This window comes from Diabrotica virgifera, chromosome 1 (genome assembly GCF_917563875.1).
Source record: "Diabrotica virgifera virgifera chromosome 1, PGI_DIABVI_V3a".
In the NCBI taxonomy this organism is placed as follows: Eukaryota; Metazoa; Arthropoda; class Insecta; order Coleoptera; family Chrysomelidae; genus Diabrotica; species Diabrotica virgifera.
The window spans coordinates 244011495-244036820 of NC_065443.1; the positions used below are offsets into that span (position 1 = coordinate 244011495).

General features: G+C 34.3%; 2 protein-coding genes across 6 annotated transcripts in view; one reads left to right on the forward strand and one right to left on the reverse strand.

Moving 5' to 3' along the window:
• The window catches only part of LOC126883113 (Ig-like and fibronectin type-III domain-containing protein 2), a 1605319-nt gene that overhangs the window by 1099882 nt on the left and 480111 nt on the right, over positions 1-25326 (reverse strand). The gene's annotated exons all lie outside the window — the stretch shown is intronic.
• Positions 1081-18891, forward strand: LOC126893233 (uncharacterized). Its single transcript, XM_050663215.1, has 3 exons — positions 1081-1510; positions 3092-5150; positions 18684-18891. Exons 1-3 carry the CDS (start codon positions 1081-1083, stop codon positions 18889-18891), a joined length of 2697 nt encoding a protein of 898 aa, XP_050519172.1.

The window sequence follows — 25326 nt, forward strand, 5'->3', positions numbered from 1 at the left end:
CTCAATTTTTTCCATCTCTCTTCCATATTCCATATTTCCTCACTGTTTTCATGCTGTACCAGTATTTTATCTGTCTCTCTTTGGTATTGTTAAAATACAAATTTTAACCAGCGTCCAAAATAATAATTTCAGACGCTCCCTCGTAAAATAACCCCTAAGTGAACCGCAGACTCTAGCGGCGTATATAAGTATTATTTTTTCTGGCGCGAAGCGTTCCTCCCTTCCCGAAAAAAGACTTAACCACGTTGCATCGATCATTTTCTTCTTCAATCTCGAGGAGTGAATAACTAAAAACACTTCTCATTAACGGGTCCGCGTCATCCACGTGAAAAATTTACCGCCAAAAAAATTCTACCGGCTTTACTGAGCCAAAAGTGCGTAAAATAGTGCGCGTATCTATGTGTTTATAAAACAGTTTTTCGCAAACCGTATGTAGGTTACCTCAAACAGCTACACAAGGATACCTATCTGGCCAGATAAGAAAAAACAACCAGAAGCAACCACAGCGCAGGGTGAGTTTGTTTATTTCTACCAATAACTATCTTTGAACGCCTATAAACTAAATCGAGATCAACGAATCTTTTTAGTGTAAAAGAAAGGGTGCGCGCGTCTAAACTAATATTATATATTTTGAGCCAGCGCCTGGAAATACTTTTCCGAGAATAATTTAATTAATCTCTCGAAATATTTATGTAGTATTTTTCTTCATAAGTATCTAGTGGTCCTTCGTTACTAGCCGGATAATTAGCCATTTCTAATTTGCGTAAAAAAGAAAAAATTCTTGTATTCATTTGCAAAATCTCGCCGCGCGCCATCTTATAACGGTATTTTCGTTTTCGATTCTTTCTCTACGACTTGACGGAATATTCCATCGGTCGCGGTGGTACTACGAAGAAACCACCTACGTCACAACACGTACAAATCACTTTGCTCTAACAACGCTAAAGAATTTTCCACTGACATACGGGGGTGCGTTTGATAATATTTACACATTTTTACAAAAAAAAGACTCTTTAATATCTTAAATAATTCTTTTATTAAACATTTATTATCGATTACCAATTAAAATAAATTATCACAATGGAACAGGGACAAATTAACAAATTAACGAGGTCCAAAACTGCCAGTAAATTAGATTTAACTAGATTATGTAGTAGTGTAGAAACTGACTTAGCTTCTCTAACTAAATATATGATTAAGGAAATACTTTGTCAACTCAGAGATGCTTTTCGTACCTATAATGACGCAACTAATCTTCTCGCTGCAGAGCTAGCTACTACTGAAGACGTAGATCCGATAGTAAAAAAATATTATAAATGCATTTCTTTACTTGAGGAAAAACTCGAAAGCCTCCTAACTCCACCTACAAGTTCTACAACATCTGAAATATCTAGTGTCCCAAATCCCAATGTCCCGTCTCCTTCTAGTCAAATTACTCAAAATGCCACCACCAAACAGAGAACTGTCAATCTCCCGGAACTTCGTATCAATAATTTTTCCGGAAAATTAAGTGAGTTTCAATTCTTCTACCAAACCTTTCTCAGCATCATTGATCAAGATGAAACCCTCACTAACATCGAAAAATTTATTTACTTAAGAAATCTACTCAGGGACGATGCTTACCGCTTAATAGAAAATATTCCATTGATTGAGACTAATTATACCATCGCCTTAGATACCCTGAAAGCTCGATATACTAATGATCGCATTCTTATTAGAGATCTAATTTCAGGCATTGTTGAAGCTAAACCCTTGAACAATCATGCCAATTCCTCCCAGTTAAGAGAATTTCATATTTCTGTTTCAAATAGCTACAAGGCTTTGCTTAATCTCAATAAGACATCCGATGAATTATTAAATTTAATCCTAATTCACATTACTTCACAGAAGCTTGACCAAGCCACATTGCGTTCAATGGAATTTGCCCCTGATGCTGACAAGGTCATAGAGTTTTCAAAGTTTCTAGCAAATATAAATATCAGAGCCAACCATTTGGAAAATCTGCAATCTTCTTCTTCGTCCAAGTCCCAAAATAATTACAAATCACAAACTTCCAAGGAAGTAAGACATTCATATCACACCACTAATAACCAACACGACAACCAACAAACGAACTCCTTCAATAATTCTAAGTCTAGACTATGCCCCTACTGTAAAGGTAACCATTCCATCTACATCTGTAGGGATTTCAAAGAACTCACACCACGAGCCAAGAGCATGTTCGTCAAACAACATGATCTCTGTTATAACTGCCTTGGTTCAAGTCATTCCGTTCCAAAATGTCTAAGTAAGACAACTTGTTCCCACTGCGGTGGCAAGCACCATAGCTATTTACATTTTGATATGAGAAAAAATTCTTCTTCTCCCCAACGTGATCCAATAAATCCAAACACGTACAATGAACTAACTAATTCAAATAATAGACCTTCTTCTTCACAAAATCAGGATAGAGACAACACGCACCCATCCCAATCTTCTATGTCACACGTGTTGTCAGCTAATACGGTCAACACACCTGTTGTCCTTCTAAGTACCATACAGGTATACCTCCTTGCCCCCAGTGGGAAAAGAATTTATGTAAAGGCGCTTCTCGATCAAGCAAGTCAAGTTACATTTGTTACACAAAATCTTATTAATCAGCTAAGCACTCCCACCTTTAACAAGCAGTTACAGATCACCGGAGTAAATCAAACTGTCTCGGTTTCCAAATCAACCGCTAATCTGACTATCTATTCTTCCACAAATGATTCAAGGTTGGACATTTCTTGTTCCATTCTACCTAAAATTACAAACTGTCTGCCACAATTGCCAATTATGGCCAACAAACTAAAAATTCCACAAGAAATGGAACTAGCTGACTCTCAATTCCATATCACTTCAGACATTGATATTTTACTCGGTGCTGATTACTATGGAGATATTATACTCGGTCAAATTATTCGTTTAGGTACTGGTCTACCAATTCTGCAGAACACTACATTCGGTTTTATCATCTCTGGCCGCATTCCTGAAAATTGTATAAAAAGCAAGCATGGTACCTCTCAATATGTAAATAATTTGGTTACATGTACGACACTGTCTTCTACTCCAGAATCGCCTGAATCTCAAACCGCTGATGAAAATCTCTCTCAGATTGTTCAAAAATTCTGGGAATCCGAAGAAGTCAACCCTCCCATTTCTGAATCTGTTGAAAATCATCCATCTGAATTACTTTTTCTGAATACTGTTAAGATTTTGCCTTCAGGTCGATATCAAGTTAATCTAAACTTAAAACACTCTGTTGATGACCTACACATGGGAAATTCCTTTATCACAGCTAAAAAACGATTCTTTCATTTGGAGAAAAAATTGCATTCAGACCCTGTCCTGTTGCAAAGCTATTCTAAAATTATTCAAGATTACCATTCTCAAGGTTTAGTCTCAGACGTTCCTCTTCAAGTAAGAAATTTTGACGGAAAATTCAATTATTTTCTGCCTCACTTTCCTATAATAAAAACAAGCTCCACCACTCCCGTGAGAATTGTCTTTGATCCCAACAACAAGTCCACATCAGGTATTTGTTTAAATCAGGTTCTAGATAAAGGCTTCACGGTGCAACCAGAACTTTTTGATATCTTAATCACTTTTCGCCACTACACGTATATACTAGCAGCTGACATTAAGCATATGTTTCTGCAAATTTCCATAAATGAACAAGAAACTTTCCTTCTCAACTTTCTATGGAGGGATAAACAGGATGACAAACTTCAGTGTTTTCGTTTCAACCGATTACCCTTTGGTTTATCCTCGTCCCCTTTCTTAGCCACTCGTGTATTAAAACACATTGCTGATACTCATGCAATTTCACATCCATCTGCGGCAAAAACCTTGCTCAACTCTACCTATATGGACGATGTACTATCTGGTGGTAACAATTTAGAAGAAATTGAGACTCTCCACTTTCAGTTAAGTTCCTTGTTGAGTAAGCACGGCTTTCAGCTCCATAAATTAAGCTCGAACCATCCAGAATTTCTTAAAAAACATAAGTTGATTCCAACTCCAGAAATTAAGTTAAGCCTGGCTGGTTCCTCAGACAAGATATTAGGTATTATTTGGTCACCTGATCAGGATACTTTTTCATTCAAGCCTCCTGTATGCGAGGTAACATCGCCAATTACTAAGAGAAAAATTCTTAGTTATGTCTCTCGTTTATTCGACCCTTTAGGGCTTCTTTCACCAACTCTTGTATATTCAAAACTTCTGTTGCAAAGGATTTGGTCATTGTCACTAGATTGGGACACCCCCATTACCAATGATAAAATTCTTTCTGATTGGCAATCTCTTCTAACGAAATTCCAATCCATAAATCTAACAAAATTTCCTAGATGCTTAGTCCTAGATAAAAAGGTTATCTTAACTCAGCTTATTACCTTCTGTGATGCTTCTCAGGACATCTACGCTGCCTGCGTGTATCTCCGAGTCACTTATGACGACTCTACCGTCTCGGTGAGACTTGTCACATCCAAGACAAAAATCGCTCCCCTAAAAAACAAACTAACTATCCCAAGATTAGAGCTGTCCGCCATTCTATTAGGAATCCAGTTAACTCACCGCTCACAAGGTATCTTACAGAAAGATTTAAAAATTTCTGAAACTCATCTCTTCTCGGACAGTACAATAGCCCTGACCTGGGTAACTACATCTAAGTTTCTCTACAATCAGTTTGTACAGTCTCGAGTCATAAAGATACGTTCCCTCAGTGAATCTTATCAATTTCACCACGTTGAGTCGAAACAAAATCCAGCGGATCTGCCCTCCAGAGCAAAATCTATTTGTTCTAATGCTGAACTTACTGATCTGTGGCTTCATGGTCCGAAATTTCTAATTAAACCGGAAATCGATTACTCACTATTTCAGATTAAAAAATGGAATGGGGAATTACCTGAATTAAGAAAAAATCAAGTTTCCTTAAATGTCACTGTTACTGCTCAGTCAAATGACACCTTGGATGATTTATTTAATCGTTGTTCATCTTTCACAAAAATTCAAAGATCCCTAGCCTATGTTCTTAGATTTGTTTCCAATCTTAAAGCAAAATCAAATCACACTGCTATAGATACTGATGTACTTTCCGTGGAGGAAATTGAATTTTCTACTTGCCTTGTTCTCAAGTATATTCAATCCATTTCTTTCACTAAGGAGATTCATGAATTGTCCAAACGGCTGTCTGTCTCCAATAAAGCCATCAGAGCCCTGAATCCCTTTATCGATGAAAATGATAAACTGTTACGAGTAGGTGGCAGGTTACGTTTCGCTTCCATAAGCTATTCACAAAAGCATCCAATTCTCCTTCCTTCTAAGAATCGTATTATTGCTCTGATGATTGAACAGCAACACAAAAAGCTGTGCCACGCAGGCGCACAAACCACTTTATCTCATATACGATTGAAATACTGGCCCCTTGATGGTCTTCGACAAACCAAGAAAGTCATTCATAATTGCATCAATTGTTTTAGATTCATGACTCCTAATTATTTTCAACAAATGGCAGATGTTCATCCAGATCGTGTCTTATCTAGCCGACCTTTCGAAAGAGTCTCCATTGACTATGGTGGATTTTTTCTTGTCAAAGCCTCGCCTTTAAAAAATGCTAAACTCTATAAAGTATATATCGCTTTTTTCATTTGTATGACCACCAAATGTGTTCATTTAGAACTGGTCACTGGACTGTCTGCTGATGCATTTCTTCTTACCCTCAAGAGGTTTATCGCTAGAAGGTCAACTCCCAGCATCATTTGGTCAGACAACGCGACCAACTTCTACGGTGGTCGTAATCAATTAAAACAACTTCATGAATTTTTTCTAAATCAGGATAATACTCGTCAAATTCAAGACTTCTGTACCCAGAATTTTATTAAATTTAAGTTTGGCGTTCCTCGTAATCCCTCTCAATTCGGACTACATGAAGTTGGCATCAAGAGTGCTAAGTACCATTTATATAGGTTGATTGGGAATTCCCACTTTACTTTTGAGATATTCTATACAATTCTCTGTCAAGTTGAAGCTATCCTTAATTCTAGACCTATTACCAAACTCTCTAATGACGTCAATGACCTAACAGCTTTGACCCCAGGTCATTTCTTAGTAGGACAGAGCTTGACTGCACCTCCTGAGCCTACACTTTCTGATATACCTCAAAACCGTCTCACTATTTATCAACAAGTGAGCCGGATCCAACAGAATTTTTGGCAACGGTGGAAAGTGGATTACTTGAATCTTCTCCAACACCGACCAAAATGGACGGTACCTACCAATCCTGTACAAGTAGGTGATATTGTCTTATTAAAAGACGACAATACACCTCCTCTACTTTGGCCATTGGCAAAAGTGACCGAGGTACTCCCTGGTAGGGACAATCTCATTCGCACAGTCAGGGTTCATTCCGCCAACGGCGACTACTTGCGAGCTATTAGAAAGATTGCAGTATTACCATGCAATTACTAGTTCAGTAATTTTTATTTAATTTTTTGTCTTTCTAGGTTAGTCGTTTAGGTAAACTCATTAATTTTTATTGATTTTCAATCCTTTATGCGTTAGATACTAATTATAATAAATATGTTACTTAGCTAAAAAAAAAAAAAATCACTAGTTGTTACGAGGGTATCTCAGAATGTTTCAATTTTTATATTTCACTTTCTATATTATTAACACTACTACATAACCAGAGGCGTACTCGCTCATGGCGCCCCCCGGCAATATGTTAAAATACAAATTTTAACCAGCGTCCAAAATAATAATTTCAGACGCTCCCTCGTAAAATAACCCCTAAGTGAACCGCAGACTCTAGCGGCGTATATAAGTATTATTTTTTCTGGCGCGAAGCGTTCCTCCCTTCCCGAAAAAAGACTTAACCACGTTGCATCGATCATTTTCTTCTTCAATCTCGAGGAGTGAATAACTAAAAACACTTCTCATTAACGGGTCCGCGTCATCCACGTGAAAAATTTACCGCCAAAAAAATTCTACCGGCTTTACTGAGCCAAAAGTGCGTAAAATAGTGCGCGTATCTATGTGTTTATAAAACAGTTTTTCGCAAACCGTATGTAGGTTACCTCAAACAGCTACACAAGGATACCTATCTGGCCAGATAAGAAAAAACAACCAGAAGCAACCACAGCGCAGGGTGAGTTTGTTTATTTCTACCAATAACTATCTTTGAACGCCTATAAACTAAATCGAGATCAACGAATCTTTTTAGTGTAAAAGAAAGGGTGCGCGCGTCTAAACTAATATTATATATTTTGAGCCAGCGCCTGGAAATACTTTTCCGAGAATAATTTAATTAATCTCTCGAAATATTTATGTAGTATTTTTCTTCAGGTATAACTTCCTCATTTCCATATTTTTCATCTTATGTATTGCTATTCTTGTATATTAAGGACTCTCTATTTTTTCCAAGTACCTACTAATCTTGAAGCTGTAGCAGTCTCTATTACATATCATAAAAAGATTAACATAAGTAACATTTATTTACCACACCCCAGTAATCTAGATATGCACGAATTAAATAATCTTATTGACTAAATTCAACATCCTAAATTATTTTTAGGAGATATGAACTGCCACCACCCTGCATGGGGAAGTCACAAAATTGATCAATACGGTAACTTATTGAAAAACCAAATTGATTGTTCTGATTTGTTGTTACTTAATATAGGGAATCCAACTAGATTTAATTCTTATAACGGCTCATTTTCCGCCATTGATATATCCTTATGCAGTCAATCACTCTCAACTACATTGTCATGGAACACTTTGAACTCATTATATAATAGTGACCACTTTCCAATTTCTATAACATCAGATCATATTCATCTCCTTGATTTCCCAATATATCAGTCCTGGAAATTAAAAAATGCAAATTGGGCATCCTATCAGTCCTATATCAATAATAAACTTGAAAACATCCATTTAAGCAATGATATAAACTATGATATCACCTCTTTAAATAATATTATTAAAGAAGCAGCTTTAGAAAATATAGGAAAGACAAAACCCGGTAAAAGGCAACCCGTAACTTGGTGGAATAGTGAAATTTTCAAAGGCACTCTCATCTTGTAAACATGCCTTTAATAAACTTAAAAAACATAATACAGACGAAAACTTACTTTAAAACTCAGAGCTAAATCAAGATATCTTATGAAAAAAAGCAAAAAAGATACTTGGAAGGACTACGTATCGGCCATAAATTCATCAACTCCTTCACAGGTTATTTGGTCTAAAATTCGGAAACTTAAAAGTACCAACTCCTTTAGGCATATCAATGCACTAAACATATAATAATGAAATCATCACCTGTAAAAAAACTATTGGTGAAACTTTAGCCGAAGTTTACGAAGAAAATTCTAGCGACCAAAATATAACGCCGGAATTCTTATTACATAAGCAAAATATACAATCATTCGAAATCGTTGAAAAAGAATCTGGTGATCCATTAAATGCTACCATCACTTCAAGAACTAGAATACCCTATTTTAAACTCCAAAAATACATCCCCAGGAAAAGATGATATTTCACCAATATTAATAAAACACCTACCCTTCAGAGCAAAAATAATATTGTTACATTTATTCAATACCTGTTTTTTAAAACATAAATTTCCAAAACTCTGGTCTCAGGCAATAACTATTCCCATTCTTAAACCCAATAAGCCCAAAGATATACTCACAATAAAACACTGAAAAACGTTTGTTTTTCTATACTTCCACAAAATTTATTACAACTATGTTATTACTACAGCTGTTTCGGCAAAGTGCCTTTCTCAAGTGATATATTTAACAATTTGTTTGCCTTTTTAAGTCTTTAACTGAAGAGGTTGAGGAGTGGGGAGCTGTTTGTCTCGAGTTGGTCATTCAGAATTATATCTGTATTTTTCAATTTATTAATTTCCATTGATTCTAAAAGTGATAGCTTAAGGCCTTTATTTTGAATATGTAGAATTTGAAACTCTTCATTGAAAGAATGATTATGATCTAGAAGGTGAAGTGCGTATGTAGAAGTGTCTGTTTTTCTATTGTTGAAAGCCCTTTTGTGTTCTTCTATCCGTTTGTCAAAAGTTCTGCCAGTTTGACCGATGTAAGTTTTCGGACAGTCACCACAAGTTAGTTTGTACACACCACTCTGTAGTTGCTTTCTCTTTCGGCTTTTATTGTTTTTAATATGTTTGCTTAAGTTGTTGTTAGTTCTGAAAGCTGGTGTTATTCCTTTCTTTTGTATGTATCTGGCTATTTTTGTTGTTATTTTGCCAGTATATGTGAGAGAGCAGAAGGTACTGGGTTCTTTCTGTGGTGGTGGATACACTAATTTCAAGGCTTTCTTATGGAGTTTTTGGTTTAAAATGTTGTTAACTGTTTGTTCGTTATAGCCATTGTTTACTGCTATTTGTCTAATGATATTTAGTTCTGTCTCGAAGTTATTTTTTGTCATAGGAATTTCTGTCAGTCTATGTATCATTGTACAAATTAGCAGCCTACCATAGCATGATACATAGACTGACAGAAATTCCTATGACAAAAAATAACTTCGAGACAGAACTAAATATCATTAGACAAATAGCAGTAAACAATGGCTATAACGAACAAACAGTTAACAACATTTTAAACCAAAAACTCCATAAGAAAGCCTTGAAATTAGTGTATCCACCACCACAGAAAGAACCCAGTACCTTCTGCTCTCTCACATATACTGGCAAAATAACAACAAAAATAGCCAGATACATAAAAAAGAAAGGAATAACACCAGCTTTCAGAACTAACAACAACTTAAGCAAACATATTAAAAACAATAAAAGCCGAAAGAGAAAGCAACTACAGAGTGGTGTGTACAAACTAACTTGTGGTGACTGTCCGAAAACTTACATCGGTCAAACTGGCAGAACTTTTGACAAACGGATAGCAGAACACAAAAGGGCTTTCAACAATAGAAAAACAGACACTTCTACATACGCACTTCACCTTCTAGATCATAATCATTCTTTCAATGAAGAGTTTCAAATTCTACATATTCAAAATAAAGGCCTTAAGCTATCACTTTTAGAATCAATGGAAATTAATAAATTGAAAAATACAGATATAATTCTGAATGACCAACTCGAGACAAACAGCTCCCCACTCCTCAACCTCTTCAGTTAAAGACTTAAAAAGGCAAACACATTGTTAAATATATCACTTGAGAAAGGCACTTTGCCGAAACAGCTGTAGTAATAACATAGTTGTAATAAATTTTGTGGAAGTATAGAAAAACAAACGTTTTTCAGTGTTTTATTGTGAGATAAAATGAACTTCCATCAAGTAACGGTCGAATCCATCAATTATCCAAAGATATACCCTCATCGTACCGTCCTATTTCTCTCACATGCAGCATGTGCAAAATACTGGAAAAAATTTTAAATCTCCGTCTAACATGGTATTTAGAAACAAAAGATCTCCTTGCCCCATTTCAGAGTGGTTTCCGCAAGGGACTGTCTACATTAGATATCTCACTACAAACCTCAATCAATGAAGCCTTTGCAAACAATCAGAAGTTGATTGCAATATTCTTTGATATTACCCAGGCTTTTGATAGGACATGGAAACACTCTATATTAGCAACACTTAATAATTATGGAATTCAAGGTAGCATGATTGCTTTCATAAAAAAATTCTTAAGTAATCGTTCTATACAAGTTAGAATAAATGGAATCACAAGTTCTCCAAAAATTCTAGATAATGGAATCCTTAAAAGATCCATTTTAAGTCCAACCCTATTTTTAGTGGCTTTTAATAGCATCATAATAGATGATATTGTTATTTACACCAAATCTAATAACCTAGTTTCAGCAATAAATATATTACAACTTATGTTAAATCAACTTCAAAACTGGGCATTACAAAACGGATTCAATTTTTCTGCAGAAAAAACTCAATAGTAAATAACACTCACCATACAATTAATTTAACATTAAATGATTTACCAATAAAGCTTGCTAACGGAAGTAGGTTTTTAGGCCTAACTTTCGATAAAAAATTAAATTGGAACGTGCATATTAATAAATTACAACAAGCATACCAAAACCGGTTAAACATATTTAAAATATTATCTAATCAGTTTTGGGGTGCCAACTGTAAAACATTAATTAACCTTTACAAATCACATATTAGAAGTAAATTAGATTACGGTTGCATATCTTACGGTGCTGCAAGCAAAACTGCTTAAAAAAAACTAAATAGCATACAATCTACAGCTTTGAGATTAGCTCTGGGTGCCTTCAGAACTAGTCATATTAGTAGCTTACAAGTTTTAGCGAGAGAACCACCTCTATATATTAGACGCCAACAAAAATCCCTAGTCTATATAGGAAAAATATCAGCACAGAAACAACTTCCAGTATTCTCTCAAATTTGCCATCCCAGTATTGGTTCTACAAAACTAACTAAAAGTAGTACTCCCCTTATAGAACGAATAAAATATTCTAACTTTAATATGGATAAGCTAAATCGATGTCTACAAGTCAGTGTAAATTTTCCTCCATTGACAATCCAACCACTTAGCATTGACAACCCTCACAAAATACCCCAAATCAACTACAAATCCGATTTTCATTAAACACTTGTACTCCGAAGTGATATCTCATTATCCTAATTATCTCCAAATCTTCAGTGATGCCTCTAAAGTCTAAAGCTCTTGACGGACATGCTGCTGCATACTACTGTAAATACACTATTCACACTATATCCATACCTACAAACTGCTGCATCCTCACAGGCGAGACCACAGCCATTTTGGAAGCCATAATTTTCTTCAAAACGCGTAGTGAGAATAAAAAATGTGTCATCATCACTGACTCACTAAATGCGCTATTAGGTGTAAAACAAATATACCTTACAAATCCAATATTTCGGGCTATAAAAAATGAGATAAATATAATTCAATCAACTCGAAAAGAAGTAGCATTTACCTGGGTACCGTCGCATGTAGGAATAGCTGGAAATGAGAAAGTGGACAGCCTAGCAAACGCAAGTCAAATAAACTCACAATACTCAACCAAATCAAGAAATTGCCCATACTTCGATCTCAAAAACCTAATTAATAACTCAGTATGAACATAAATATTTTAAATATGGCAAGACAACTGGAACGATTCAGGAACCAACCTATATGAGATTTATCCCCTTGTGAAGACCATTTTGAATAATCCATTCAATAGAAGGGACCAAGTAAGAATTAACCGACAAAGAATTGGACACACTGCACTGACCCATAAATTCTTAATCAACAAATAATCTTCCCCAATCTGCAGAAACTGCTCTCTCCCATTGACGGTGAAGCATATTCTGATTGACTGCCAGTACCACTAATAAACAAGAAGAAAATATGTCATCTCAGATGACATTAAAACAACTTTAACCATAAACACTGGCCATGTATTAAATATTTTAAAAGATTTACGTTTATATACCTACATCTATTTAATGTAAATAAAATGAATTATTGTGTACGTTACTCCACTAATAACCATGCGTGGTTGATGTGGATTATGTGTTTTTAAATAAAAAAAAACTTTTCTGTAGATAGAATGTGGTCTTATGTCATTGTCCTTAATTCATGTCCATTTTCTGTGTGATTCCTTTCTGACGAACAACTTCACTAATACTACATTTCGTTCAGTCAATTCAATAATGTAGAAACTCTGCATTGTTTTTCCCAAATCCAGTATCCAAGTTAAGGATTTAGATCTCGCCATCGTCAACCGTTTTGAATAAAACAAAATTTTAATGAGTAAATGAACAGTACGGGGTGTATGTTCGACCCAGAGAGTATTCAAATGATAACTATTTTTAGACTGGTTATATAGATTATACACGTTTTCTCTGCAAATCTGTAAATTTTATATGAAATTTACCGGCTTGTATAAAATTTTAGTGCGACTACCTACTAAAAATTACATTATAGGCCAGGAACCGAAGCTTTTCACCTCGCAATTTTTACAGAATAGATCGATTTGCTTGAAAATTTGAAAATAAGTAGTAGATAGTCCAAGGATCAAAAATCTTTATGATTCCGAACGGCGCTTTTACCATGGGGGTGATTGCCACCCCATCTCAAGGGTGGAAATTTTTTATTATATTTTGACCGCAAAAGTTGATAAAAACATTCATTGTTAGCAAAAAATGTTCTATCCATTTTTTTGATAAAATTAATAGTTTTCGATTTATTCGCTATCGAAAGTGTTAGTTTTGTATAGAAAAAAATCAATATTTTTCTATATACTCATTTACGATTCACTCAATTTTTGCCGTAGAAAAAATTTTTTCAAACCAAGTTCATGGGAATAAAATAACCAACAATTTTGTATTGAAACATTTTTTCGTATCTCTGATGCTAATCTATCTATTCTGAAGAAAGTTGTATTTTTTACCAAACTACAAAAATTCGTTATTCGCTTTTAACTCCAGTTTTTTAAAAACTAATCATTCTAATCCAGTCAAACTTCTACAATCTATTAATAATACATAAATAAATGAGAATAGATAAGGCGAATGACTAAAAACACCCCTAACTTACATTATTATGCTTCCAATTGGATTTCTCCTTTTCTATTTAAAAAAATTATATTGATTTTTTAACCGTAACTTTTTTATTTTGTATTCTAGGAAGTTCTGTAAAAATAATTTTGTAGATTTTTACAAGATCTATTAGCCTGTTAATATTAAATCTTTTTAAAATCCTCAGTCACACAAAGAGGTTGCTTTGAAAAGGTTGTAAAGGTGGTTTTTGCATGTTATTACAAGTTTCAATTGTGAATAGCTCACTCAATTTTTGCCGTAGAAAAAATTTTTGCAAACCAAGTTCTTAAGAATTAAATAAGCTACAATTTCATTTTCAAAAATTTTTTCGTATCTCTGATGCTAATCTTGCTATTCTGAAGAAAAAGCCATTTTTTCCAAACTACAAAAATTCACTATTCGCTTTTAACTCAATTTTTTTAAAAACTAATCATTCTAAGCCGGTTACACTTCTAAAACCTATTAATAATACATAAGTAAACAAGATTAAATATGGTTAATGACTAATTTTAATTAGGGTGATGATTAGGGGGTTGATTGCGATCACTTTTTCGCTGAAAAAAATAGGGACTTATATTCTTTTCATTATAAGTTACTTAATTTTTTAGCTAAAGACTTTTTTTTATTTCTGGAGATAGATATTTTTAAGTACTTTAAATTAGATTAAATAAGTTGTCTTTGAACAATGCATAGTTTTTCCGTCATTTGACTTTAAAACTACAATATTTAGCATTTGACGAAGAAGAGCCAACATATAATAAACTATAGCTCGATTAGTATTGGTTATAAAGAAAATTTTAAAAAACAGTTTTGTTTGTTTTTTCAAAAGGTACATTTTTGTTAAGTAAAGTTGTTTTGATAAAACGAAAACTTTTGGAGTTATTAGCAGAAAACTTATTAAAAACATTGATTTTTTCGATATAAAACTAACACTTTCAATAGCGATTAAATAGAAAACTATCAATTTTATCAAAAAAATGTGTAGAACGTTTTTTGCTTAGAATAAACGTTTTTACCAACTTTGTGGATTAAAATATAATAAAAAATGTCCACCCTCGAGATGGAGTGGCAACCACCCCAATTGTAAAAGCCCCTTTCGGCATCATATAGATTTTGATCCTTGGACTATCCACGACTTATTCTCAAATTTTCAAGAAAATCGATCCATTCTGTAAAAATTGCGAGGTTTTGGCCTATTTTAAGCTTCATTACTTGGACTAATATTCTTTTAAACACATTGGTTACGTAATTGAATAAAACCATTGAATTATATTACTTCCGTCCTATTAATTTAATATTTATCTCTAACACTACCAAATGTCTTATATAACACAAAATTCTGCCTAAGGTTACGGGTGAAGACCATAATGGCGCCGGTATTTTAGAAGGAAATCAACTTTAATCAACTAGTCAAAAAAGCTAGATTTAGGAGACGTTTTGGTACACTGAACTCACTGCAATAAAAATGAAGACTCACTTTTCATCTGATTCAACGCCAGATATTTTTGTCCATTGACGATGTCACCAGATTGCCTTCACATTAAAATCTATGAGTACCTTAAAACAGATAGAGTTCACCTAAGAAGACGAGTGAGATAAGGTGATTCAATCTCACCGAAATTTTATTTACCAGAAATGGTCTCACTTTTCAATTTAGTCCTTGCCAAAATATTAGTATGTTAACAATCGTTCTAATATTTTCGCATTGGTATAAAATTTTACTTAACCAATTAAGTGTGTGCGAATTGTTATGACTCCTTTTCTGTTAATACATAAGCCGCATTTCTTAATAATTTCGGCTTTTTTGTTTTTATGCAAACTGATGATAGTATGATGATGTAGTCTACAATTCATCTATTTCCTTAAATTTTTGTAAATAGTAGGATTCATACCATGCTTGTTATATTCCATGTTGTAATTTTTTAGTGTTTTTGTTATGTTTAGTATGTATGCACTTTTATTGATTTGCGACCCGGGAAGCTCCGATATTTTACTCTCCTTTTCCTTACCAAGTAATAGTGTCCTGGAAGAATCATGATAAGTAAATTGTTACTTGATATTGTCTGCAGCCATGACTATTGCTAAGTCTAAGGTAATATAGTGATATGGTTTCTCCTTTTCATTCTCATCATTTTACCTTAATGGATTGACCATTGAGCTGTCTGTTGTCTGAAACATAACCATTAAAATAACCATATAACAATCCCTATACCTATGATGAAATCTAGTAGCCATTTCTGTAATGAAAGTTGGTAAAGAAACAATAAATGGGTAATTATGAATTCGTGCATAAGAGTTTTAAAAATACTTATAAGCTCTGGTGCAAATCAAGGGTGCTCGCACTTTAAAATCAAGTAAACTATAACACGGAAGCCAAAATTCTTCGGCTAATTTCATTAGTTTGCCATATTTTGACAATTTTTTAACAGAGGATACTCAACAGAATCTCCACCATCATATATAAGAGAGACTAATACCCGAGCACACTAGATTCATAGCTAAAAACTCTTGCTGCATCCAAATCCTATAGAAAAGCAGAGTTCTATAGAAGACATTTGCTAAGACCAAACCTAAAGAAGAGACCTAACACAACATGGCGAGGGAACTATTATAAAACTACACATAATCAAAGTAGATGGGGGTAAAATTGAACCGCATTCTCACTTTAAACGTCACTTCGAGGACATAAAGGCAAAGATTTACTAAAGAAATAATATAACCTATGAGCTGACGAGAACAAGCTGGGAAGCTTATAGGTCTGGATCCCGCGTATGAAAAAAAAAGTTGATTAATAGCAAGCTGAAAATTTGTTAACAGCTTAAGGGTGTCTAGTCGGATAAACTTTGATATATGGGAACACTGGAACTGGGGCAGTTTTCATTGTGGAACAGGTTAAAAATTTGGAACGGTCAGACCACGAAAACGGCACATTTATTTTGTCCGACAGAATAGACTTAAACTCTCCGAACAGAGATTAAACTCTCATGCAAAAATCAGGCTGCTATTTATCACCTGTCATAATTCCTGTCACTTGACATATTCTACATGTTCCACTCATTAAAACGCCCATTTGGTGGTGAATAGCAGTCTGATTTTTGCATGAGAGGTTAATCTCTGTTCGGAGAGTTTAAGTCTGTTCTGTCGGACAAAATACATGTGCCGTTTTCGTGCTCTGACCGTTCCAAATTTTTAACCTGTTCCAAAATTAAAGCTTCCCTTGTTCCAGTGTTCCCATATATCAAAGATTGTCCGACTAGACACCCTTAAGCTACTAACAAATTTTCAGCTGGCTATTAATCAACTTTTTTTTCATACGCGGGATCCAGACCTATTAGGCAAGTGCACTAAGGACATAATAATTTATAGCATTTTGTTATTTTGAAGCAGAACATTAAGTTTCAGCTGAAAGTCCTCCGCTCACATTTCTCATATTCCTCACGTTATAAACCAAACGACCGGAATAGAGTCCTGGTGTTTGAAACCTACTTAGAGCTGCATTCCCGGGAAATTCCCGGGACACATTTCCCGGGAAATCAGTAAAAAATGGTAATCCCGATTCCCGGGAATTTTTACAGATTTCCCGGGATTTTAAAATATTTTATTTTAAGTTATGAGCGGAGATATTACTAACTCACAATGAATAAATGATTCTGATACAATAATTATTATCTCTGCTTAATAATCATTTTAAATCATTCCACTTAAAATATTATATTTTTCAATTATATTTTAACCCGGGAGCAGTCGCGCTCACTTCTGTCACGTAAGTAGTCGCGCGTAGAGAAAAAATCTCAGAATACGAATTTAAATGCGAATTTTAAAGAAATTTCTATTGCATAATATTTTTATTGACTTGTTACGTTAAAAATATCTATTTCTAACAATTCTAAAGCTAATTGGTTCTCACCAAAGTCGTAAATTTCACAAAAAAAATAAAAAAAATAAAAAAAAAACTTAAAAAAAATTAAAAACATTCCCACGCATTACTACAATTTTTCTCGAGGCACTTACGAGTGAAAAGTTATGTTACAAAATATGTCTTCAAGTTATCACGGAAGAGGATAAAATATTAGATTTTTTGGCGTGACTGCTCCTGGGTTAAACCCTTCCATTTTTGGGGTAAAATCAGAATGTTTCACATCCGTCAGCATAAACATTCTTTTGTTTATGCGACGATCCGATTCATTTTGAAGCATCCAGAATTATAACATTAATATTTATTTTGAATTAAAATTATGTTTATGAAGAATTAGTACATAGGAAATTTAATACGGTATTAGATTAGTGCAAATCAGCTGACCTGAAATTTAAAAAATTACTCACTTCACTAAAAAGCGTTCAGTCTTACGTCAACAGAAACTGCGTTTTCAACTTCAGCAAATCATCAGTGTTCTAAAAGCCAAAATATAGAATGCGTGAGCCAGCAAAATGTGTTGGGTAAAAACCCTCTAAATGTTAAATATTATGTTACCTTTTAAATGTAAAAGATTATGTTATGTTACATATTTATATAAAATGTAAATTATGTTCTAGATATGCCTGAATGTTACCCAGGGCAACACAGGACTATTTCCACGTGGTTGGAATTTTTTTTGGAGAAAACCTCATATATTGGATTTCAATGGCCAACTGAGTTGTTACCCTTATTTAGGGTATTTTAAAATATACCTTTTACAACAAATCTAGTATTTTTGTGATTTATGATATACAGCCAGCTACAGCAAGTTTATTTTCCTCGTGGATTTTGTTTTTTTTAAACATATTTCAATAATAAAAACAACGAAAATTCGGATTACACAAATTTATAATTTTTCTATTTTTAGAATTTTCTTTAAAATTTTTAATTTTCTTTTAAATTTTTGAATTTTTCTAAATATTATTAATTTGTAATCCAATTTTTTACACTAATTGCATTGTAAAATTAGAACAAAAACAATTTCTTCTTTTCATTTTTAAATTTTCCCGGAATTCCCGGGAAATCCAAATTACCAACTCTCGATTCCCGGGAAATCAAAAGAGGCCGGGAAAATGGAGCTCTAAACCTACTCCAGTTTATCACTTATACCCGTTGATACAAATTGCTTCTTTAAACCGCTAAAGGAAAGTGATTTCTGAGATCGATCAGAAGAAGCAAGAGAGTAACCCACGCCATCCCATTTATGGACAGCGAAGGCATCCATCAAGGTTGAAATCTCGTAGGTGGTTCATGAGTACCACACCTTCGATCGAAACCACCGTTACTGGTTGGTTGGTTGCTGTTGCTTTAATATTAAAAGAAGAAGTGGCTACGGGTCATAAATTACCCTAAACCACATGGAGCTCTCAAATTGATTTTCTGGTGTAGTTAAAGCTTAACCCATTAACGTCCAAATTATTTATTTTTGAATTTTTAATGTAATTTTTTGTTCGTAATATATTTTAATGTGCAAAATGATGTCCTATCAAAGTTTTTGTTTTTTGTTTTCAAATTTTTGAAAAAACAACTGTCCTCATTTGAGGACGCTGGGCTCAATTACTATGAAATTAAAGACAAAATATAGTTTAGCAAAATAAGTTTATTTAGTAGTTTTTCAAATTATATTCATATTATATACTATGGAGTTAAAAATGTTTATATAAATCCTATATTTTTTTATAAAATTGTTCAAAACAAATCGACATGCAAAACCGTTACATCATATTTCAGGCAAGATGTTCGCGGTATTGACACCTTCGTTATTTTTCTCGTTTTGCCACAGTGTGTTTTTTACTAACATATCTAATAAATGTCTTCAGAGAAATTGCTTCTTTTTGTATGTACTTGGAAGACGAAATGGATGACCTTTGCTTATTCTTAGGTCATGTCCACTTTTTAGCTATGAATATGCTACTTGTCGCCTAAATTTACGATAGCCATATCTACAATTCGTGTAATTAGGCACCAATTTTTCCTCCTACAGATATATGGTGTTTTCTTACAACTAGTCATGGTGATCCACACCAACCATATATTTGAAATAGCGGATAGTTGGGAAACTTGTACATTCTTTTTTCCCTTTTTACTACATTATTGAACTTAGTTGGTAAGAAAAGCCGTATCCTAATTGGCTCCAATAGAAACTCATTGTTGTTGTCAAAGCACCAGTCATATGCACCTCGAGGCTTCTGTTCTAGGTTTTTTTATTGTTTTGCAGTTCGGTTTTCTCTAATAATTTCCTATAATAAATATTTTTGTCCCATCCTAGAATCGAAGAAAATAATTACTTACTAAAAATGCCAATGTAGAGTTCTTACATAAAATATATGAATTTGCTTAGCGTCCTTATTTGAGGACATACCTCTTATAAGTTTTTTAACATTTTTTTTACTGGGAAGTCATTTGTTTGTGCAAGTTGTGGATCTAACATAATAAAAAATACAAATTTTTAGAACTCACCTTTGTATATACAAAACTTATGCACGCCGATGTAAGTATAGTTCTGTAAACATAAAAATCGTACTTTTCGCCTTGGGCTAGTATTTCGTCAAATAAAAATAAAACATCAATACATACATTTCTGCCTACGGTAGTGCTCCTAAGTACTCAACCACTGGCACTGAGGTAGACAATCACAAAATATTCACGCAGAAATTGTTTTATCCCCACTTAAAACAAACCGTTCTCAAACGAGGACGCTGAGCGGTAATGGGTTAAAAAGGCGTGGCTATAGAGAAAATTACAAGTACGACTGCGATGCCCTAATATGATGCGAGGTTATGGGTACAGCGGAGCGATGACGAGGCTGATCTCCTCGTACTTAGGCGGCCGGAGCTTCAGGGTTTGGATAGGACAAGTTCTGTCCGAGCTCGGAAGTCCGGAGGCTGGAGTGCCGCAGGGAGCGGTCCTGTCACCTCTGCTGTACACAATATACACCGCTGACGTACCTAGAACACCAGGTACCCTAATGAGCCTCTACGCCGACGATACAGCGATAGCGGCCAAACACAGAAACGTAGACATCGCAGTGACCAACCTGCAAACAGCATTATATAACATCGAGGAATGGTGTATAAAATGGAAGATAGCCATCAACTCCGAAAAGACGCAAGCGGTACTATATAAGAAAGGAAGACAACAGCCAGAAGAACAGCTGACGGTGCTGAACAACCCCATCGAGTGGAAAAATGAAGCTAAATACCTGAGAGTCATCATGGACAAAGGACTAACCTTCCAAAAACACGTTGAAGCCACAGTCCAGAAGGGCAACATGGCGAGAGCAATATTAAGAGGACTCAGAAGAAGAAAAACAAATTAGGACTAAAAACGAGGCTAAGACTAATAAGTAGCATAATATTACCGGTATTAACATACGCATGTCTCGCATGGGGACAAGTTAGCAACACTCACAAAAAGAAGATACAAGCGGTCCACAACAGCACCTTAAGAGAAGCAGCCAGAGTCCCAAGATACGTCGCAGAAAGATTCCTGTTCAGGTGAGAGTCACCGAAATGATGACAGATAAAGCAAGGGTCAAATTCGCGGAGCTGGCGCACCACCCAAGTCACATACTGCGAGGGATGCTAGGATATGACGCGTTCCACCGATAAAAGCACAAACGTCCTAAACAGCAAATAGTGGATTAAAGTAAATCGAATAAAGCAAACAAAGAGCGACAAAGTAAAAGAAAAAGTAAAAGTGAAAGTAGTAGTCAGTTCGTAGCTCGAAACACCTAGTGCCGAAGAAACACGCAACCCAAGCGTAGGTCCAACACCACGACCAGGTAAGTCAGCCAGTAAGAAAATAGAGGAAAAGGCGCAAGCCAACAAAAAACACAAAAAAAAACAAAAAAAGGCGTAAGCCCCCAAAATAAACATAAAAAACACAAAAATCATAAAATTCTTGAGCACCAAGCCATTGGACTAAGCTCAGTTGGGCTTGGTACAGTAACTTGGGGCCCAAGCAAGCAATTTTTGTACCGCGGATAAGTAACTAGAAGATAAAGGCATGGAGCGCTTCACGCTGGCCTAGTTTTGTAATTCGATTAGGGCACCACATTGGAATCTTATTACCCACGATTCCATTGTGAAGAGCATTTGGAGCATTCCAGCGTCCTATGGGGGGAAAGGGATGGCCTGGGGCAATGAAGCGAGGTGGGGTGATCCCTGTTTTTACTCGGGTCAAAACACCTCGCCCCAATGAATTGTTACACCCGAATGTACTTTTTCGATAGGGTAGACATCTCCCACAGGTCGGGTTGAATCAAATTGCTTTCTTGCTTGATGCCCTAATATCATTATCAAATCCAGTGATCCGAACACGGAAAATAAGTATCTGTACAACACAATTTCAGGCAAAATACATTATACTACCAAAAATTTAATGTTTGCAGGCTATACTCACGTCAATGTTACCGTCTTTGTAGAAGTGTTTCTTATGTCTCAAACTATTTTTTGTTTGTCACTCGTTGAAACACCTTTTGACCTAATTTGATTGTCAACCTGATTGCTGTTTAAAAAAGGTTTCACCTTATTTCGCCGTCCGAAAAAAATCCGTAACAAGTTTGCTATAAAACTGTTTTACAGTGAATCTCTCCTACTAATCAAATTTTGAGATTTTCACTACTCTTCCGTTATACGATCCTATCGGGTTATATCTCTTGTTTCTATTGACCGACTCGACTGTCTCGTGCTCATTTAGACGAGATAAAATTGGAACATTTAAAGTCTTTTTCTATAATGGAATTTTCTCGTTCGCTCCGATTTCAGAATTTTTATTAGTAACTAGCTAGTTTCCTTTTTTGTGTTATTATTTTTAGTAGGGGTGATATTTTTTTATACTACCAGGTCATAATTTTTTGGTTGTTTGTCTTCAACGATAAATACAATAAAAATTTATTGCGATTGAAATCATTGAACAGTCAGTTGTAAAATTAAAGTATTTACCGAATAAATTATTTCTTTCTCTTTCTCGTATTACTAGATTAAACTTTACGTATATAAATTAAGTAAGTGAACATAAAACTATAATACAATGTAAACAGATTGTCCTTCCGGGAAACTTGAAACATGAACTTCTTATATGACCTATATAAATATCTGGCCTACAGAAGTGACTTACCGCCCCCCTAAATTCCATTTTCGTTATATAATATTTATGTATTTATCTTTATTTTTTAATACAGTGCTATCCAAATCTTCCCTCCCACTCGTATCTTTTGAACGGTTATATTTACATAATAATATACAGTGATGAGCGCGGTAATAACCGGAAAAATAGCGCAAAAGATGGAAAACATATTAAATTGTGAGATAAAAAGAAATAAAACTAGTAGAGGTGTTAAAATTAGCGATAGTAACATTATATACATGGACATAATATTGATTGTTTCCCACATTTAGACGTATCAGAGGAGTATGTCAACTAAATCTGTCACTGTGACACTGACATTTCTCAAATTCACCCGATACGTATCAAGGTGGGAAACAATCAATATAATGTCAATTTTTAAGTTACTATTGCTAAATTTAACACCTCTACTAGGTTCATCACTTTTTATCTCACAACTTAATATTTTTTCCATCTTTTGCGTTATTTTGCCGGTTATTAGTGCGCTCATCACTCTACAGGGAGAGGCAAATAAAGGGCCTATTAGAAATATCTCGAGAACTAAAGGCAACAGAATCCTGAAAATTGGAATAAAGGGGTTTTGAAGGATAGTCTATTAAATGAAAATATTTTCATCTCTTTGGATCTTCCGGTTATACCGGAAGTTGCTTCGTTTTTTTAAATGGGACACCCTGTATATTTTTACATTTTTGGATTCTCTTCGATGTCTTATTTCTTAAAATATGAGGTTTTGTAATATTATACAGGGTATTTTAAAAGATAATTATGTTTTTTTATTAATTTCGTATCAAAATTAACACCCTGTAGAATTGTAGTAGTTTAACATCTAAAACTCTACTTACGTTTAAATGATTTTTAATATACTCTACTATTGTTAAGAATCATTACTATAGCTAAATTTTTAATTTTAGTATACAGGGTTGGTCGAAACTCGGAATGAGTATTTTCTGAGTTTTCTTAAATGGAACACCATTTGTATTTTACCATGTAGTTTAGTATTGTAATGAAATGATATTTTATGGTACTTTTTTATTTCTTAAGCATTCCCTATACCTAACTGCTTTAATTTGTACTTAATTGTTAATCGCACCAACAATCTTAACTACGTAGGTATTTCGATAGCTAAACCATTATTGGTAATTTTAAGGACCAGTCTGGATTAATGTGTATTTATTTCTGAAAAATTAATTGGGATTGAGTATTTTCACGGCCAACCTAATAACATTTTACGTATTTCTTGTTGCAGTTAATGTTTAGCTTGAATCACCAATAACTCACAAATTAAAGCAGTTAGGTATAGGGAATGCTTAAGAAATAAAAAAAGTACTATAAAATATCATTTTATTACAATACAAAAATACAGGGTGATCCATTCCGAGTTTCGACCAACCCTGTATACTAAAATTAAAAATTTAGCTATACTAATGATTCTTAACAATAGTAGAGTATATTAAAAATCATTTGAACGTAAGTAGAGTTTTAGATGTCAAACTACTACAATTCTACAGGATGTGAATATTGCTACGAAATTAATAAAAACGTAATTATCTTTTAAAATACCCTGTATAATATTACAAAACCTCATATTTTAAGAAAGAAGACATCGAAGAGAATACAAAAATGTAAAAATGTACAGGGTGTCCCATTTAAAAAAATGAAGTTATAAGCAACTTCCGGTATAACCGAAAGTTACAAAGAGATGAAAATATTTTCATTTAATATATCATTCTTCAAAACCCCTTTAGTCCAATTTTCATGATTCTGTTGCCTTTAGTTCTCGACATATTTCTAATAGGCCAGTTATCTGCCTCACCCTATATAGTGAAATTTGGAGGGAGGAAATAAACGGACGTGGCTTCTCAACTAGTCATAACAGATGACATAAAAGTCGTAGATGACGTTACAGGACCACTGTGATCGATAAGTTTAAATGGGAGCTTATGGCAAGTGAACTATCGTTTGAAAGGTAGGTATTGAAATAGTAATTTATGTAACAAGTTCCGAAAGTGATAATTTAAGAGACGAGTAGGTTTCCAGGGCGAGCCGGAGGCGGGTCCTGAAATCCTGCGAGTCTCGTAAAATCACTTTTGGATCGTGTTACGTACAATATTTTTTCTGCAGCCGTTTCGCATGTTAAAAAGAATATATGGATAAACTTTACTTATGAAATTTTATTAAACACTTTAAGGTTATTCTCGTGAATTCAACATTAGAAAAATCTACTTATGAATATTAATAACACAATTATTATAACAATAATAATTATTTACATTGATATTGTTAGGAATATTAACAGAAGTGGCAGTATTGAAATTAGTGTTAGACGTGTCAGTACTTTTACTATTTTTTGATATTTCTTGGAATTGAAAAATGAAAAACTGAGCGAAAACACACACGAATCTTAAATGCGTTGTCATAATAAAATACAAAGTCGATGCTATTGTCAAAGCCGTTACCTAGCTACCCAAAATCGTCTCAAAAATAAAAAAATCGTCTCGAAAGTGAAAAAATTAGTCCCGAAAGTAGTTACTTTCGGTACGAGTTGTGTAAAATGGTACTTTCGATTTAATAAATCATACCGAAAGTTTTATTTTCGGGACGGCTGCAGAAAAATACCTATTAAATCATACTATTTTTGTTTGAGTTTAGGCTGATTTT

Bases quoted from the DNA above. Each gene is read 5' to 3' on its own strand.
- LOC126893233 (XM_050663215.1), top strand. From the start codon at position 1,081: ATGGAACAGGGACAAATTAACAAATTAACGAGGTCCAAAACTGCCAGT. The intron at 1,511-3,091 runs GTGAGTTTCAAT...CTTCTACTCCAG, and splicing joins TAATTTTTCCGGAAAATTAA to AATCGCCTGAATCTCAAACC. The intron at 5,151-18,683 runs GTATATTCAATC...AAACCGCTAAAG, and splicing joins TCTACTTGCCTTGTTCTCAA to GAAAGTGATTTCTGAGATCG.